This window comes from Terrapene carolina, unplaced genomic scaffold, assembly GCF_002925995.2.
Source record: "Terrapene carolina triunguis isolate 2854851 unplaced genomic scaffold, T_m_triunguis-2.0 Scaffold189, whole genome shotgun sequence".
Lineage (NCBI taxonomy): Eukaryota > Metazoa > Chordata > Testudines > Emydidae > Terrapene > Terrapene triunguis.
The window spans coordinates 2,297,673-2,317,928 of NW_020664540.1; the positions used below are offsets into that span (position 1 = coordinate 2,297,673).

Genomic DNA, 20,256 nt, shown 5'->3' on the forward strand with positions numbered 1-20,256 from the left:
AGCTAGTCTGTACAGAAAACCAAGCTTTCTCAGGACCAGACTGAAACCCTGAATTGGACTTCCATGTGAACTAAGTACCTCCACAACCCCCCGTCTGCTCTAAATGAAAGCCACACTTTATCCTTTGCCTTCTCTAACATAAATACATAATAGTGTGCACATTCTAAAAAAACCAAAACCCTACTAAAACACTATACTACACACAGTTCGCCCCATGGGGTGATGACATGAGAGGGAACAAACCACACGAGACAGTTGCTTAATGCACTGTTGGAGGGCACTGAGATACTACCGTGATGAGGGTGATATAAGAACCTTACAGAATAGCCTTAAACTTATTCATTGTTTATCTTGATACCTTTTTGTTTGCATTCCCAGGAATAAAATGAATTTTTCTGGAAATAGTAAGAGTGACTGCATTGCACTTGTGGATGCGTTTAAGGTAATCATGTTTTCTAGTATTCTAATGAAAGGGCTGATCTCCCAATGAAATTTAACAAAGATAAAGATGTATTTACTTAGCTTTGTAGAACCTCTACAGTGTTACTAGAGCTAATAATAGCTGCTTAAAATATAATCTGTACAATGTTAGTTTCAGCTACTGATTTCATTATTAATATCCTCTTTAGATGGTTTCCAAAAGAAGTTTCTATCATAACCCTTGTTTCTTCTTCAAGTATGTGTCAGTGTGGAGCCTGCTGTAGGTGCACACTTGGCTCATGCACGTAACAGAGGCTTTTGAATAGCAGTTTCTGGTGGCACACCCTGTGCCGCATCGTGCTCCCGTGTGAGGGTATAAAAGGACAAATGACCCTCCCCCAGCTCCTTCTTACTGCCTGCGGTAGCAAGATTGAACCCAGTGAGTATCCAATCCACTACTCTTTTCAGAGCTTCAAAAGTCTGGGGTTTTTTTCATAGATCTTCTGAGAACTTGTTTTCCTCTTTGCAAATCCCAGAATTGGACATCTTAGAAAAAGAAAAGTATTTGGTACCCCTCCAATAATGAGGTGAGGCGCTTATTGTAGTGGCGTGGCGGACTCTAAACCATCAGGATTCAAACTCTGCCTGCCCTGTGACTGCCTCATTTCCCCCCTCACTGAATGACCTACTTGATGCCTATTCTGCTTGGTGGAAAGTAACATCCTGTACCAATGCTCAGCATGTTGGTCCTGTTCATCAAAGACTTGCAAATCTAGGGATGCTTGACTCAAGCTACATCTCTTAGGGTATGTCTACACTTACCCGCTGGTTCGGCGGCAAGCAATCGATCTTCTGGGATCGATTTATCGCGTCTTGTCTGGACGCGATAAATCGAACCCAGAAGTGCTCGCCGTCGACTCTGGTAATCCTGCTCGGCAAGAGGAGTACGCGGAGTCGACGGGGGAGCCTGCCTGCCGCGTGTGGACCGCGGTAAGTTCGAACTAAGGTACGTCGACTTCAGCTACGTTATTCACGTAGCTGAAGTTGCGTGCCTTAGTTCGAATTGGGGGGTTAGTGTAGACCAGGCCTTTGTGGAGTCCATGCGAGTCTTTTCTGTCCCCAAGATAGCGACATCTGCTAGACCAGAGCTGAAGAAATCAGCAGCAGCAGCCAGCACTCCTTCAATCTGACACAGTGCTCCAGGATCCAGCATTGAAAAGTAGGCATTAAAGAGGGGACTGACAACATTAGCACACACAACCTCAGCTTTTACAGATCCGGCACCTGTGTCCCCAACAGTGAAAGGCAGAACTGGGGCTGGACAGAGCATAAGCATAATGAAGGAATATTCCACAAGGAGGACCCCAACACTAGTCCTCTAAAGATAAAATCTCCCAGTTTTCGTTCGCTTCCAAGACGAACCACTAGCATGGCACAGTTGGAGGGGTGACCTGCAACCAGCTAAGGCACAGATATTTGTACTGCTGACTTTGCCCATCAAAGACCGGAGATGTATCCTAATGGAGGAATCTGCATCATTTCCTGAGAGATGTTCCACATCAAGACCACAGCTGGTGCTGGATCCAGGGTCACACCAATCTATGGCATCACCATTCGAGAAAATATACTCATCACCCTTGCTGACCTACTTGTTTTCACTGATTTCAACTAGAGACCCCTCTGTCCCCTACCATTGGGACCCGTCCCTAAGGAGAATACGGGAAGCCCCTCAAGTGAGGCACAAGTGACACTGAGTCAGCCAACCTGTATTTTATCAGTGTTTTCATAATGTTACCTTGGCCCTATTGGCCTGAATTGGAGTCCATCATCACACATGTCCTAGAACCGATCCCTCTCCCATGCATCAAGGAGAAGCAGATCTTACTTTCCAGTGATCTTACTAGCCTGGTCAGCCATGCCTGAGCCAGACATTGGTCTCAAAAAACACCTTGATGTGACAACGGAGGGACAGCACCAACCTCCATCCATGCCTGAGATATTGTCATTGACAGATGAGAAAGCGATAACAGGTCCCAAAATCAGTGATGGATAGCTTCAAGACCACCTCTCCTGGATTGCAGCGACATTGGACATTGAAACCACAGTGACCCAGGAAAAGGCAGTACAGGCTCTTTGGTGTACCACAACCCCGACGAGGATTGCTTCCCTATCAAAAAGCAGGGGATGGCGGTCACCTCTGCCACCCTCTCAGAGGCAGTAGGTTTGATGGGGGTTTTGGTTGTCACATAAATGGCAGTCCAGAGCCTGTTTACCACATTTGCCTTTCATCTTTCCAGTAGGCTTGGTCTCCTATCACAGCTGACAAATGGGTGCTAGGCGGCATTGCCACAGGCTATCTCATCTATATCCACTCCTTACGCTTTACCCACCCTTCTTCCCCATCCCTCTTCAGGGTTCACCCAGCTTGGCCTCCTGATGAAACCCATGAAAAATAGTCTCTTATCCCATCACACAAGATTGAGTTCATAGGGGCCATGATAAATTCCAGGTCGGTCAGAGCGTACCTGCCTCAGGACGGGTTCCTGTTGTTGCAGTCACTGTTACTAGAGAGAAAATCAAACCTGACTACAATAGTATGGACTTGCCGTAGGTTGTTAGGCCATAGGTCAGTGTTCACGTACATGGTGAAATGTCAGAACTTTTGCTCCAGAAGGGGTGTGAGCACAGGATCATTACCAGACCCTCTCCTTCTGCAGTGGAATTAAGGCCCGGTATATGGCTTCTCACCAAGTCCCCCTTCCTTATCGCAGTGTCCAAAATCACAAGACAGAGCCATGAGCATCCTCATAGCTCCCTGTTGTCCAAGTCCAGTTTTGGCTGGCAAACCTGCTACAGATATTCATTCAACCACATTTCCAGTTCCCAGACTGCCCAGATCTGGTTTCACACCACCACTGTCAGATACTCCATCCAGACCCAAGGTCACTGAATCTGGCAGCATGGCTGTTTGGTTAAATACCATGGACAGAGACTGATCCCTGCAGGTTGAAGAGATCCTGATACAGAGCAGGAAGATGTCTACCAGAAAGACTTAGTACTCAAAATGAAAGAGGTTCTTAGTATGGGCAGCTCAGCACAGCCAGGGCCCTTGATACCAAAGATCCTTGACTACTGGTTGCATTGCAAATATTTCTGGCCTTTTGTTCCACTCCATTAATGTCTGCCTTTTAGCAATCTCTGCTTGCCATCCACCTGTGCTGTCGTGCTTGGTCTTCTCCCGCCTGATGGTAAAAATAGTCTCAAGGGCCTACTGCCAGAGATCTCAGTATCATCCTCCTGAGGCTCACTGAACCTCCCTTTAGAACAGGGGTGGGCAAACTTTTTGGCCCGAGGGCCACATCTGGGTGGAGAAATTGCATGCAGGGCCATGAATGTAGGGCTGGGGCAGGGTGTGGGGTGTGGGAGGGAGTGTGGTGTGCAGGAAGGGGCTCAGCGCAAGGGGTTGGGGTGGAGGAGGGGGTGCAGAGTGTGGGAGGGGGCTCAGGGCAGGGAGTTGGGGTTCAGGAGGGGTGCAAGGTGTGGTGGGGTTAAGGGCAGGGGGTTGGGATGCAGGGTATGGCAGGGGGATCAGGGCAGGGGGTTGGGGTGCAGGAGGGGTGTGGCAGGGGGTTGGGGTGTGGGGTGCAGGAGGGGTTTGGGGTGCGGGCTCTGGCCTGGCGCCACTTACCTGGAGCAGCTCCAGGATGGCAGCAGCACGCAGCGAGGCTAAGACAGGCTCCCTGGCTCTGCGCCGCTCCCGGAAGCGGCTGGCATCACGTCTCTGTGGCCCCTGGAGGAGGGGCAGGGGGGGCAGAAGGCTCGCAGGGGCCGCAGGGATGTGGTGCTGGCTACTTCCAGGAGCGGCGCGGGGCCTGTGGTGCCACGGGGGTGGCAATCCCGCGGGCCGGATCCAAAGCCCTAACGGGCCGGATCCAGCCTGTGGGCCATAGTTTGCCCACCCCTGCTTTGGAACCTCTTTTGGAATGCTCCTTACATCATCTCATCCTGAAGACAGCCCTTCTAGTTGCCATCACTTTGGCTGAGAGATAGTGAGCTTCAAGCACTTAAGGCTGAATCTCTCTATACAACATTTCATATGAGCAAAGTGGTGCTGAAACCTCACTCTTAAGTTCATTCCCAAGATGGTCTGAGTTCTGTGAGAATCATTCAATCTCCCTGTCTTCTTTCCTGAATCCCCACTGTATACCAGAAGAGAAGAAATTGCATTTTGCATGTTTCCAGAGCCTTGCTTTATTAGATTGATAGAACAAAACTCTTCAGACTGTCTTCCCTGATAGACACTACTAATCAAAAGACTTCAATCTCGTGTGTGAGGCGCATACATCTCTACAGTGGGATCCACACAGACAGCTTCTTGAAGAACCACGGTTACTGTATGGTAAATAACTGTTCTTTTCATTAGCTTGAACTTCCTAATATTCTTTTGAGCTTAAATTTTCCATAGTTGTCACCCCAAATGATTATTTTAAGAACAAAAGAATGGCCATACTTGGTCAGATCAGTGGTCCATCTAGCCCACTATCCTGTTTTCCAACAGTGGCCAAAGCCAGATACTTCAGAGGGAATGAACAGAACAGGGCAGTTATCAAGTGATCCATCCCCTGTTGTCCAGTCCCAACATCTGGCAGTCAGATTTAGGGACACCTAGATTATGTGTTACCACAGGGTTTCACTATGCTAGGGTGGTCTCAGGAATTCCCCAAGCACATGGCATGATAAGTGATTGACGCAAGCATTTGAAACACACAACGGCTTTTATTAATACAAAAATCCCTACTGCAGTAAGCTAAAAGCACCTCAAATTGCAATTACATACAGTCCAAGGTGATGCTGAATGAGCAGGGCCCCACTTCTGATGGTCAGTCATATAGAGTTGGGTTGTCGTCTTTTATCTTGTCTCGTCTCTTTCCTGTTATGCCTTTGGCTTATTTTATAGTCTGAATTTTGACCATGCACCAACATTGTGGTTAAGCCCTTGCTGCTGCACTCAGTGTCATAGAATCATAGAAGGGTAGGACTGGAAGGGACCTTGAGAGGCCTTCTAGTCCAGTCTCCTGCACTCAAGGCAGGACTAAGTATTATTTAGACCATCCCTGATAGGTGATTGGAGATTTTTAAGAGCAAGTTAGACAATGATGATGGTTCCACAACCTCCCTAGGCAATTTATTCCAGTGCTTAACTATCCTGACAGTTAGGAAGTTTTTCTTAATGTCCAAACTAAACTGCCCTTGCTGCAATTTAAACCCATTGCTTCTTGTACTATCTTCAGAGGTTAAAGAGAACAATTTTTCTCCCTTTTCCTTGAACAACCTTTTATGTACTTGAAAACTGTTATCATGTCCCCTCTCAGTCTTCTCTTCTCCAGACTAAACACACAATTTTTTTCAATCTTCCCTCACAGGTCATGTTTTCTAGACCTTTAATCACATTTGTTGCTCTTCTCTGGACTTTCTCCAATTTGTCCATAATTTTCCTGATATGTGGTGCCCAGAACTGGACACAATACTCCAGTTGAGGCCTAATCAGTGCAGAGTAAAGTGCAAGAATGACTTCTTGTGTCTTGATTATCAACACTCCTGCTAATACATCCCAGAATGATGTTTGCTTTTTTTTGCAACAGTGTTACACTGTTGACTCATATTTAGCTTGTGGTCCATTATGACCCCCAGATTACTTTCCACAGTACCCTTTCCTAGGCAGTCGTTTCCCATTTTGTATGTGTGCAACTGATTGTTCCTTCCTAAGTGGAGTCCTTTGCATTTGTCCTTATTGAATTTCATCCTATTTACTTCAGACCATTTTTCCAGTTAGTCCAGATCATATTGAATTATAATCCTATCCACCAAAGCACTTGCAACCCCTTCCAACTTGGTATCCTCCACAGACTTTGTAAGTGTACTCTGTATGCCAATATCTAAATCATTGATAAAGATATTGAACAGACCAGACCCAATCCCTGCGGGACCCGACTTGATATCCCCTTCCAGCTTGACTGTTGAACCACTGTTGTCGTGATATGCTGCCTTACCACTTTTCTACAAACTTGCTGTTTTTCTGCCCCACATCAGTCTATGTGATCTGCCTGCTTTCAGCTAATGGTGGTAAGGGTTTCAGAATGGAGTAACGCTTGTTTTCCACTATCAGATTGGAATCTTAGGTTCATCAAGGGCTATTACCCATCTTCCATGAATTTATCTAATTCTTTTTCGCACCTGGTAATACTTTTGGCCTTCACAACATCCTGTGGCAATGAATTCCACTGGTTGATTGTGCATTGTGTGAAGAAATACTTACTTTAGTTTGATTTAAATCTGCTGCCGGTTAATTTCATCGGGTGACCCCTAGTTCTTGTATTATGTGAAGGGGTAAATAACACTACCTTAGTCACTTTCTCCACAACATTCATGATTTTACAGACCTCGATCATATCCTCCATTAGTTGTTTCTTTTCCAAGTTGAACAGTCCCAGTCTTTATAATCCCTTCTCATATAGAAGCCCTAATCATTTTTTGTTGCTTTTATCTTTTCCAATTTTAATGTATTTTTTTTGAGATGGGGCAACCAGAATTGCATGCAGTATTCAGGGAGTGGGCATACCATGGATTTATATAGTGGCATTATGATATTTACTGCCTTATTATGTATCCTTTTCCTAATGGTTCCTAACATTGTTAACTTTTTTGACTGGCACTGCACATCGAGCGGATGTTTTCAGAGAGCTATCCACAATGACACCAAGATCTTTCTTAAGTTTTAAAAACTAATTTAGACCCCAACAGTTTGTAGTTGGGATGATGTTTTCCAATGTGCATTACTTTGCATTTACCAACGTTGAATTTCATCTGCCATTTTGTTGCCCAGTCACCAAGTTTTCTGAGATTCCTTTGCAACTCTTTGTAGTCAGCTTTGGACTTAACTATCTTAACTATTTTGTATCATTTGCAAATGTTGCCACCTCACTGTTTGCCCCTTTTTCCAGATCATTTATGGATATGTTGAACAGCACTGGTCCCAAGCCAGATCCTTGGAGGACCCTGCTATTAACCTCTCTCCATTCTGAAAACTGGCCATTTATTCTTACCCTTTGTTTTCTGGCTTTTAACCAGTTACTAATCCATGAGAGGACCGTCCCTCTTATCCCATGATTACCTGCTTTGCTTAAGAGCCTTTGGTGAGGGATCTTGTTACAGGCTTTCTGAAAGTCCAAGTACACTATATCCACTGGATCACCCTTGTCCACATGTTTGTTGACTCCCTCAAAGAATTCTAATAGTTTGATGAGGTGTGATTTGCCTTTACACAAGCCATGTTGACTCTTTCCCAACATATTGTGTTCATCTATATGTCTGATAATTATGTTCTTTATTGTAGTTTCAACCAGTTTTCCTGGTACTAAAGTTAGGCTTAGTGGCCTGTAATTGCCAGGATTGGCGCTGGAGCCTTTTTTAAAAATTGGCATCACATTAGCTATCCTCCGGTCATCTGGTACAGAGGCTGATTTAAGCGATGTTACTTATCTTGGGTGTTGTTTTTGCAATTTCATATTTGAGTTCCTTCAGAACTTGTGAGTAGATATCATCTAGTCCTGGTGACTTATTACTGTTTAATTTACCATTTTGTTCCAAAACCGCCTCTATTGACACCTCAATCTGGGACAGTTTCTCGGATTTGTCAGCTAAAAAGGATAGCTCAGGTGTGGGAATCTGCCTTGCATCCTCTGCAGTAAAGACCTGTGCAAAGAATTCGTTTAGCTTCTCCACAATGGCTTTGTCTTCCTTGAGTCTCCCTTTAGCACCTCAGTTGGCCAATGGCCCCACTGATTGTTTGGCAGGCATTTTTGCTGTTAATTTTTGTGTCTTTTGCTAGTTGCTCTTCAAATTGTCTTTTGGCCTGCTTAATTATAATTTTACACTTACCAAGGTTTATTCCTTTCTATTGTCCTCAGTAGGATTTGACGTCCAATTTTTAAAGAATGCCTTTTTGATTCTGTCTCTTTTACTCTCTTGTTTAGCTATGATTACATTTCTTTGGTCCTCTCACTATTTTTATTTATTTGGAGTATACATTTCATTTGAGCCTCTATTATGGTGTTTTTAAAAAGTTTCCATGCAGCTTGCAGGCATTTCACTCTTGTGACTCTTGTACATGCATCTGACGAAGTGGGTATTCACCCATGAAAGCCCATGCTCCAATATGTCTGTTAGTCTATAAGGTGCCACAGGACTCTTTGCTACTTTTACAGATCCAGACTAATACGGCTACCCCTCTGATACTTGACTCTTGTGACTGTTCATTTTAATTTTTGAGTAACTAGCTTCCTCATGTTTGTGTAGTTCCCCTTTTTGAAGTTGAATGCTACTGTGGTGGGCTTCTTTGATATCCCCTCCACTCCAGTGATGTTAAATTTAATTATATTATGATCACTATTACTGAGCTGTTCAGCTATATTCACATCTTGGACCAGATCCGGTGTGCCATTTAGGACTAAATCAAGAATTACCTCTTCCCTTGGGGGTTCCAGGATTAGCTGCTTCAAGAATCTGTCATGTACGGTGTCTAGAAATTTTATCTGTGTCCCATCATGCGGTGACATGTACCCAGTCAATATGGGGATAGTTGAAATCCCCTGTTGTTAATGAATTTTCTAATTTTGTAGTCTCTCTAACGTTCCTAAGCATTTCACAATCACCACCACCATCCTGGGGTGTTTGAATTAGGGTAGAAAAAATAAACTTGCTTTTTCCTACTACAGTTTTCCATGCAAGGTTTGGAAAAAATATTTGTTACTTTTAAATGTGCTAAACTCATTTGTTGTGATAGGCAATGCAATATGTTCTTGAGAACTAAAAAAGCTATTTGTTATTTTAGGCATGGCAAGCCTGCAGACGAAGAGGAGAACTGAGGCATCCCAAGGTTAGTTAATGTTTTTTTTTCGTCTGTGGTAGAAGACGCTGACACTGAAGTGTCATGTTTCCAGCACAGGAAGCAAACCTCAAAGTAGTCTCTACATTAATCTTCAGCTTCAAATACTTGTAAATGGGAAGTACAGGCTGAGTAATTTGTCAGTAGTTAGATGGTAAAGCATTCATTCAGAAACATGAATGGTGAATTACATTATATTTCACTATAAACTTTCAGTCTGTGTTGCATATGATGTGTAGCTTTATAAAGAATTATTTACAGCTATAAAATAGTCTTGCTGGATCCTGACCTTGCTCCCAATCCAACATTAATAGGCTGTGCCTCTCTCTTAATTGATATCATAAATGGTCCTGATTCATGACTCTAGGGCTCGGTCATGCTGTGTCTGGTGGTGTAAATGTGGTGACTGTCCACAGTCAGCAGGTTTTGCATCTGCCAAAGTAGTAGTATATAGCCCACTTTTTTTGACTCCTGTCCTGACCCTTTTTCCCCCCCCTTTTCCCATTTGGTCACCCTTTTCAGTTGTGCTCCTTTCTCTCCCATAATGAAAGTACAGAGTAAAATGCACATTCCAAATGGAAGAAACACTCCATGTTTAGGAAGCCTTTCTTCAGCAGTGCTGGTGAGCTCTGCTAAAACTGTTCCCAGCCCATGGACAGTCATGTTGGCATTGAAAGGCACTCCAAGTTCATCAAACATACTTGGCCTCTCCCACACCTTAGATAAGCTGCAGTTCCACCATCAGGGTGGAACAAAGCAAGACACCTAGAATTATCTCTAGGAGCTTCACAGGGGTATGTCATGAACTCCCTTCCAAACTCCAATGGGACAAGCTCCCTAAAGACAAGAAATCCAGCACCCCCCCACTCATCTTCTAAAAAAGCCCTGGGGAATCCTCCTAGCCTGTTCACCATAAAGGAAATGATCACTTACCTCCCCAAGAGATGGAGTTGATGGCTTTATCCCATAAATAGCTTCTAACGTTTAAACAGAAAAAATCAAGGGATCAACAACAACAACAAAAAGGCGGTCCAAAAGATGCTTCACTCTTTATTCATTCTCCAGCTCTGGAGGAAGGGAAACTTGCAGATTCAGAACTGGGAGGGGAAGAGATCAAGAAACAAAATTATTACTGCTACATATGTTTGAAACAATAGCCAGGAGAGGTGTAGGAACAATTGAAATTAATCTTGATAAAGGAGAATCAAACCCAAGTTAAAGGTAATTTCCTTCTTTCTCAAATCAAAGTTAGCTCCACCATTCCACAACACTCTTCCTTCAAGGAAGTCATGAGGAAAGAGTGATGGATACTAAATAAAGGGGAAAAAAGACTTGAGGCAAGCTCCTGAAGTGGTTCTGAACCCAGGAACCTAAAGATACCTTTCATTACCTATTGAAAAACAACTCCTTTATTGCCCCCATGGCAAGAGTCAGTGATACCCACAGAGGTAACTTTTTCCCTGTTAATGACCTCATCAAAAAACACAGAGCATGATGTGTACAGATTGAGGCCATTTTGGCTTCTCTCAATACCCTTCTGATTGTTACATACATCATGAGCACCAGTGTACATTTACTGAAGCTCCAGTGAGTAGCCAGGACAAATTATCCGCAGGACCTATCTGTCTGATGTCTGCTAAAACTGAGCATCCAGAAAAAGTGAAATCCTGTTTTCCCAGGGCAATGTGTGTTATAAAGGAGGTCATGTGGAAGGTTTGGACTGGTAAGTTTATTTAAGGTACTTATATGGCCCCAATTGCTGTGGTATACGAGTGCCATAGTTATTATGTTAATTTAGTTGGGGATTGGTCCTGCTTTGAGCAGGGGGTTGGACTAGGTGACCTCCTGAGGTCCCTTCCAACCCTGATATTCTATGATTCTATGTTTCTAATTGATATCTAGCATCTTTACACCTTTGGAAATACATGACTGACGAGCACATGGGTATGTAAATAGTGTGGCCTAATTCTGCAGCTTTCTTTCGTGAGTCTGAACTGCTTATCCAATATCTACGCAGAGAGCGTCAGAGCCCATTAGTGGTAGATTGCGGAAAAAGTTGGAAGCAGTATGGAAATAAACAGGTAACAAATATTCCATGTATGCATTATAACATTAATTTTCTCTGTGCCCTTCAGGAAGAACTTGACTGGGGTCGAGCAAATTATATTCAGATCAAGAGAATCAGAGAGGTGAGTAGAAATGGGCAACAGTGTTTGATATTTATCAAGTATGTCACTTTCCTAATTTTCTAAATATATTAGGACTCTGGATGAATCTGCTGCTCTTTAAAAAATAAATAAATAAAGAATTAAGATATTATACTTGCACTTTTTTGGGTACATCTTTGCAAGAAGACACTACATTTAAAGTGAAGTAAAACTGATAAGTATTTAAAGGTCCTCAAATATATACATCTTAACCTCTTTCCCCAAGATTTACTTGTTATACAGGTACCTGAAGTACACTGGCTGGAGTTGGAGTTTTGTGGGTAGTCCTTTTCGATGCAATATAATGTTATACTCTATAGTTAGAGCAATTTAAAAACAGTTATTAGGACAAATGTAACAAACACAACTGTATCATGAGCATTAAAATGGGTAAGTTATATGGCATTGTGTTACTAACATTACTACAGTGGATAATGGAAACTGCTTGTCACAGAAGTGCTTCAAGCTTAATGTGGCATGCTGAGTGAAAAATAATTAGAACTCCTGAATAACCTTGATTAGCCGAACATGCCTTTGCCCACTTACACTTGCTAGTAGCAAGGTTCCTAATTAGGCAACTGCTTTGTTCTCTCTCTCCCTCTCTCACAATCCAATCACAGCATGCTCATAACATGAGTACTGTTTGAGTGCAGCATGCAAAGTGCACTTCTGAACTAATATGGGGTTCAAAAACATGTAAAAAGGGAAAGCTCCCATAGTAAGCCATCCCATGAGGAATAGTGGTGAATGTTAAATGAAAGTACACTTATTTAGTTTGCATATCTGTCACACTTTGTTATAAACTACTGAATTACAACATCTTACTAAAATAAGTTTCAAAAAATAAAGCTCACTGACAAGAATACCTGCAAATTAACCAAGAAAAAAGTAAAAAGCAACAGAGGGTCCTGTGGCACCTTTAAGACTAACAGAAGTATTGGAGCATAAGCTTTTGTGGGTGAATGCCCACTTCATCAGACGCAAGGAAGAGATTTTTACATAAAGAAAAAGGAAGTTTAAGCAAAAAAAGCCTATGCAATATATATGTAACATATTAGGAGATTAAGATTGCAAAATTAAGCACACAATAGTTCAGAAATGGTTGCCTGTGCAACCTTTAAATTGGTATTATTATACATATATTGTATGATAGTCTTTAATTACATGATCAAATACTGTTTTTTCCACAGAACTCCTGTCTCATTCAGCGTTTAGGATGGATGGTGCTCAGTGAATGAATTCAATATTTTTTTATCCTTTTACAATGAGTGGCCCCAGGCCTTAGTGCACATACTATCCAAATCCTGCCCTGAATGCAGAATTAACTTCCTCATAGGCTTTTATAGGGCATTCGTCACCACAACATCTGAGTGCTTCAAAATCATCATTATCTTTACAACATGGCTTTGAAGAGAGGTGATGTCATCCATCACCATTTAACAGCTGGGGAACTGAGACACAGAGATTAAGGACAAAATTGTCAAGTGTGCTTTAAATTTGGGTACCTAAATTGAGATGCCTAGAGCTTGATTTTTCAGACTACTTAGCATTTTTCTGGCACTTCGTATGCTCAGCTTACAGCACGCCTTGAGTTTGGTTGCAGCTGTGAGTGTTGAACACTTGTCCAGATTTGGGCTCAGATGTATCCAGTTAAGCACCCACAAAGTAAGAAATGCAGAGTTAGTGGCTTCCTGTGGAAGAAATTGGTTTTTGTGAGTTGCCCAGCATCACATGGGAACTTTGTGACAGAGGCAGGGGTACAGTCCAGTTCTCTAGGGCTGCATTCACCTGTCGTAACCACAAGACTGTTCTTTCCCTTTCTGCTGTCCCCTGCTTTCTTCAGCAAACCAGGTTAGGGTCCAAAAGACAGCACTCTCATTCCCTGCACAACCCCAGTTTGTTCCCAGGGCACAGTCCATCCTATGCAATGAATGAGGCCAGGGTCCTGTGGGGAAACATAGTTTTTAATTGCATGTTCACGTACTATCATAATGCACACATGCAAAGGGGAGGGGGTGGAATGAAGGTTGCATGGATGATCTTTCTGGCATTTCCTAATTTTGAGTACTTAACTTTGCAACCTCAGCTTTCCTTTTACTTAGTTTTTTGGATGTCATTTCCTAGATTTTTTTAAAAAAAAGCAAACTGAAAAAAACGACGTTTCACTGCAAGGAGCTATATTGACACCCCGACTCTCACACTTGGGTAATTAACAGGGTTGGAATATTTATATCCGTACCACAAACTTCCATCATGTGGGCTAATTGAATCAATGGTGCTATATGGATCGGCAACTAAAGGTTGATGACACAGTTTGCCAGTAGGTTTCACAGCTATTTTTAGATACACCTCTACCTCGATATAACACTGTCCTCGTGAGCCAAAAAATCTTACCACATTATACGTGAAACCGCGTTATATTGAGCTTGCTTTGATCCACCGGAGTGCGCAGCCCCGCCCCCTCCTCCCCGGAGCACTGCTTTACCGTGTTATATCCGAATTCATGTTATATCGGGTCGCGTTCTGTTGAGGTAGCGGTGTACCAGAAGAATCATAGAATATTAGGGTTGGAAGAGACCTCAGGAGCTCATCTAGTCCAGTCCCCTGCTCAGAGCAGTACCAACCCCAACTAAATCATCCCAGCCAGGGCTTTGTCAAGCCAGGCCTTAAAAACCTCTAAGGATGGAGATTCTACCACCTCCCTAGGTAACACATTCCAGTGCTTCACCACCCTCCTAATGAGCCTAGCTCCATCCCCCACTTCAGGTAGTTGAAGTCTGCTATCAAATCCCCCCTCACTCTTCTCTTCTGAAGACTAAATAACCCCAGTTCCCTCAGCCTCTCCTTGTAAGTCATGTGCCCCAGCCCCCTAATCATTTTCGTTGCCCTCCACTGGACTCTCTCCAATTTGTCCACATCCCTTCTGTAGTGGGGGGACCAAAACTGGACACAATACTCAAGGTGTGACCTTACTAGTGCCGAATAGAGGGGAATAATCACTTCCCTCGATCTGCTGTCAGTGCTCCTATTAATACAGCCCAATATGCCGTTGGCCTTCTTGGCAACAAGGGCACACTGTTGTCTCATATCTAGCTTCTCGTCCACTTTAATCCCCATGTCCTTTTCTGCAGAACTGCTCCTTAGCCAGTCGGCCCCCTGCCTGTAGCAGTGCATGGGATTCTTCCTTCCTAAGTGCAGGACACTGCACTTGTGCTTGTTGAACCTCATCAGATTTCTTTTGGCCCAATCCTCCAATTTGTCTAGGTCACTCTGGTCCCTACCCTCCAGTGTATCTACCTCTCCCCCCAGTTTAGTGTCATCTGCGAACTTGCTGAGGGGATGCAATTAATCCCATCATCCAGATCATTAATAAATGAATGTGAGACTCTGGTATTCTGGATTACGTTCCAGGTTCTGGAGGGGAGTCCTCTCTGGTCATTATTGACACTTCTGTTGCTATTCCCCTTTACTCCTATTTTTTTCCCAGGCACCTGACGTATTCTTCTCTCTCTCTTCTTCCAATCTCTTGTCTCTGTCCCCCTCTATTTGAGTCAGGATGCTTCCTCTTCGTCCTCTATGCTACCTGGGTAGGGAGCATTGAGAGCACAGAAGAGTCCTTGCTTTCAGTTCCAATGTCTGGTGCTGCAGCAACTCCCAACAACTTGGAGGAGTAAGTGAAAGTCCTGCTCAGGTGCTGCAACATAAGTGCTGATGGAATCTTCAGAGAATTTTTCTGGCTTGCGCAAATGGTGATTTTTCAAAGGGTTATAATTCAGCCATATGTGAGTGGATTTTCACCTACCAGTATTCAAGTTCCTGTTCCAAAGCATGGAGGCACTAGAGATTCTCATTAAAATGATTGTAAGATTTTTTTTTTTAATTAAGAATTGGCCAAAATACATTTTCCCCAAAACCTTGTTCCTGGGAATTGCTGAACTATTTTTGTTGAAATTTTGTAGGAAAAAAATTTCAGGCAGTTTCAGCCTGAATACTTATAAATTTGCTAAAGTAAGTGACTGAAAACAGGGCCTTAGAGTGCAAAGTAACCTTAACTATAAGCAATGCTGCCAGTCCTACCTATAATGGAGATGTCATCTGGATGACTCTGTATTTAATGGTAGAAATTGCAGAGATATTGAACAAAAAATAAGGATCCACCTGGATAAAAATGTGTGAAAGGGGAAGAGTGTGTTTAAAGAACCAACAGGATGGGAAATGTTACTAAACACTTTAGAAAATTTTAATTATATAATGAACACAATACCAAGAGGAAGGTATTACAATATGTGATGAGATGACAACAGATTATCTTCAGTTGAAGAACAGGAAGAGCTTGTGTCTTGCACAGGAATGCCTTCCAGGAAAGATGGTTTAATGTCATCCTTTTGGCCAGACTGCATATGAGCCCTAGAGAAGTTCATGTTGACATAATGGTTAACAAGTCCAGTGTGCCCAGCCACTTCAGCATCCTCCCACAGAGTGCTACCATACCTCCAAAAAGTAAACTGGCTAACTTTTCAGATGGCAATTTTTAACTGTCCTATCCAGGAATGTGGGTTTATCAAGGCAGCCATCTTGATTGGGCTTCTGATCAGGGTTGTTGTCCAAGAAAAAATCCACAGGAGTATCAGTTTCCTGTAACTTTCTGCTGTGTGATGGGCACTGTTGGTTCAGAAGGAATGCCTGATTGGCTACTATATTACAGTCCGGCTGGACAGCATTTCCACAGTTGCTTCCCTCAGAAAGCAATTGGGTGGGGAAGACATTAAGTGTGCATTGTTGCACAGGTAAGACATGCCTCTTATTTGGTGGACCCAAGCTCACTTAGAGTTGCAGGGGCTACAGGAAAGTGATGAGCAGTCTTCTAGCTTCACAGAAAACTTAACAGAACATATTCTGCTAAAAGCTGAAAGTTTGCCCACTGTTATAGCTACAGAGCCAGGCTATCCCTTAAGGCAAAGTTAGATGGGGTTGTTGGCTGAGTTCAGGATGCTGTGTGCTTGATCACTGCCACGGCTCCCTGAAGATGCACACCTTTGTGTTGGCAAGTGTCCTGGATAACAGAAGGAAATTCAGGCTGGCCTCTCACCATTACATAAAACATTTTCTTCAGAGAGCACAAAAACCTTTGTGTCAAAGGTTATTTCAGCTCTTCTTCCTCTATTTCTGTGCTCAATGCATGATGTACTTTTCAGCTAGGGAATTTTGCATTATAGAGAGCTCTCTTGGAGGATGGATCTGGAGCTGTTAATCGGGGAGATGGAACCCCATGCTTTTCCCTCTGGGGCCAGATGGTCACATCTCTTAATAGGGATTGCTGGACAGCCTTTCTAGGAGTAGAGATATTAAGCTGGTGTGAAGAAATATTTCTTTTATAGAATAGTGTTGATAAATTGTATAGTCAATTGCTTGACCACAATTTGGTTTGTTATGTAATGTACTCAAGAGCCCAAATAACCAATGTCAGTCAGGTTCAGTAATATGGTACTGGAAAAAATTCTATATGATTCCAGTCTCCGAAGAACAGTCCCATGCAGCTATGTTACATTCACTTTATGCAGAAGGTGTGCTCCTCAAGGTACACGTTTCAGCTGGTACTATTTATATGATGATTTTTACAGATTACACCTCTCTTTACATGTCCCTAAAATCCAACCATCAGTTTGTCCAAGTTCTCTACCTTGTTCTGTTCCTTCCTTATCTTTGTTTTGAATACTAGCTTTCCATGTACGGGTCCAGGAAGTTACATCCCTGTCTGGTACTAAGACAGAGAATGAAATGTATCTTGATTTTGGCAAGTTTCCTATCTGCTTGTGCCAGATGCTTACTTCAGCAAATGCAAGATGGTATGGGATATTTAGCATAAGTGAACAAGATTATAATATAGGCCAGTTTAAGCTATATCACTTTTAGAATATTTGTGCTTAATGCTATCGGTGCTTATTTGCACTATATACATCTCTACCCCGATATAACGCTGTCCTCGGGAGCCAAAAAATCTTACCGCGTTATAGGTGAAACCGTGTAATATCGAACTTGCTTTGATCCGCCGGAGTGCGCAGCCCCGCCCCCCCGGAGCGCTGCTTTACCACGTTATATCCGAATTCGTGTTATATCAGGTCACGTTATATTGGGGTAGAGGGGTGTGTGTGTGTGTGTGTATGTGTATGTGTATGTATATGTGTGTGTGTGTCATATATATATATATATATACATTAATATGTATAATACATGTTATATATTAATGTGCTAGACAGCGTATATTAATCAACAATAATATATTGTATGAAATTGATGCCTGTGGTTCCTACAAAAATGGATAGGAGCTTCCCCATTTTGACTGACAATTTCTATTGCAGGTTTATATATTTCTTATTTGTGTTTGTAAATGGTTTTAATCTGTTTAGCCCTACTTAAAATTAAAATTTCAGGTGGCTGAATTGTTTGAAGAGCTGAAGAATCGAATAAAACCATTCAACATGTATATTAATACTCAACCACCTATTATGGATCAGGAGTATATATACAAACAGCGCTTCATTTTGCAGGTAGGAGGATTAATATACATAGCTGGTTTCTTGATTTTAATTTTGGAGTGGCAATACTTTAATTTACAGTAGAATAGTTTATGCCAGCAAAAAGTTATCTGGCAGTTGCTAATAAGCAGAAGTCAGGTTTGTGAGGCTGCAGCCAGGCAAGGAAGCGCTGGGAGGTGCTTTCCCTGGCTGCAGCTCTGCAAACCTGCCTGCAGGGAAGGCAGCACCTGAGGTGTGGGGCAGGGTTGCAGCCCAGATGCTGGGGCTTTCTATGGGAAGTGGGGACAATGGGTCCCACAAAGCTGCATGCCTGTACCCCTCCCTGTGCTTCCTTCCCTGTGTGCAGTCCCACCACAGAGCACAGTGTGGAAGTTGGAAGGAGATGTGTGGTGCAGCTCCGGCATTCGGGCTGCAGCCCCTCTCCCTGCTACTGCTCTGCCCATAGCTCTGCCCTCCCAGCCCAGAGCCCCTTATCTCCTGAGTGTTCCATTTGTACAGGCAGGTTTGTTGGGCTGCAGCCCCAGAAGGAAGGGCAGCAAGGTGATCACTGACTGCATGCAAGTTTTTCAGGGCTGCAGCCAGAGAAGGCATGTCCCAGCACTTCTTCCTTAGCTGCAGCCTTGCAAACCTGCCTGCAGGAGGTCTCTGCACATCCCATTGCTTCCTTCTGGGGCTGCAGACTCACAAACCTGCCTGCAGGTAGTGCCTTTCTTCCAAAAAAGTTTATTCTTGAGGGAATTCTGCACCTAAAAATTATGTACACAATATTTTTAAAATTCTGCAAATTTTATTTGTCAAATAAATGTGTCTCCCACATGGCAGTGGGGAGCACAGGCCACTGGCTGCATTGAGGTGGGAGATCACCCTGAAGCCCCCACCTGCCTGGGTACAGGGATTCAGCTGTGAAGTTGAACCAGACCCTGACACAGTGCAAGGGCTGGGCCTGCCCCAGAAACACCCCGGAGCTCTGCGCCAGGCGCACCAGGTCTTTGTGGGCAGACTCAGCCCGGCAGGAGCCAAGTGTGGAGGGGCTTAGTGTGTGGGGATCTAGGTGTGGGGTGAGAGGTTTCTGTGTGCAGGTGGCTCAGTGGGAGAGCTGGATGCACAGGGGCTCATTGCGGGGTGCAGGGGCAATGGGACTCTGCAGGGGATCCAGGTGAAGATGGTTGGGGCTCAGCAGGGGTGGGTCTGACTGTGGGAAGAGGGGGGCTCGGCGGGGGATTTGGGTGTGGAGAGTTTAGTGGGGGGGTCCAGGTGCTGGGGGAGTGGGGCTTGATGGGGTGAGGGTCCAGGTGCAGCTGGTTGGGGCTCAGTGGGGTGGAAGTCTGGGGGTGGGGGATTCGTCGGGGTAGGGCCTGTTTAATGGGGGAGTCGTAGCTGCTGCCAAGGGAATGCTGCATGCCGGGCTCCCACTTCTCCATGTGATTTCCCTATCTCCTTTTCTTCCCCATCTCATTCCCCTCTCCTACTTCCCCATGCCCCATCCTCCTCCCCTTCCCCCCACATTCCCCTCCCCCTGCTCTAGTCCACCCCCTCTTCCGTCCCCACTGCCTCTTCCCCTCACCCCTGTCAGGGTTCCTTCCCCACTCTGAACTCTGGGGTACAGATGTGGGGACCCACATGAAAGACCCCCTAAGCTTATTTTACCAGCTTAGGTTAAAAACTTTCCCAAGGCACAAATTTCACCTTGTCCTTGAAGAGTATGCTGTCACCACCAAGTGATTTGGACAAAGAATCAGGGAAAGGACCACTTGGAGTCCTATTCCCCCAAATTATTCCCCCAAGCCCTACACCCCCTTTCCTGGGGAAGGCTTGAGAATAATATCCTTACCAATTGGTACATGTGAACACAGACCCAAACCCTTGGATCTTAAGAACAATGAAAAATCAATCGGGTTCTTAAAATAAGAATTTATTTAAAAAAAATAAAATAATCACCTCTGTAAAATCAGGATAAAAAAAGAACAAGTTAAAAATCACTTAGAAAAGTTAGATGCCTGCAAGTCACCAGGGCCTGATGAAATGCACCCTAGAATACTCAAGGAGCTAATAGAGGAGGTATCTGAGCCTCTAGCTATTATCTTTGGAAAATCATAGGAGACGGGAGAGATTCCAGAAGACTGGAAAAGGGCAAATATAGTGCCCATCT

General features: G+C 43.8%; 1 protein-coding gene across 1 annotated transcript in view; it reads left to right on the plus strand.

Annotated features, from left to right (window-relative positions):
* TDRD9 (tudor domain containing 9) overlaps positions 1 to 20,256 on the plus strand; it is a 165,048-nt gene that overhangs the window by 99,029 nt on the left and 45,763 nt on the right. Inside the window, exons 19-22 of the mRNA XM_026654176.1 lie at positions 379 to 442; positions 9,311 to 9,355; positions 11,500 to 11,553; positions 18,003 to 18,119. Of these exons, the coding sequence (XP_026509961.1) occupies positions 379 to 442; positions 9,311 to 9,355; positions 11,500 to 11,553; positions 18,003 to 18,119 (280 nt within the window). The remainder of the gene's footprint in view (positions 1 to 378; positions 443 to 9,310; positions 9,356 to 11,499; positions 11,554 to 18,002; positions 18,120 to 20,256) is intronic.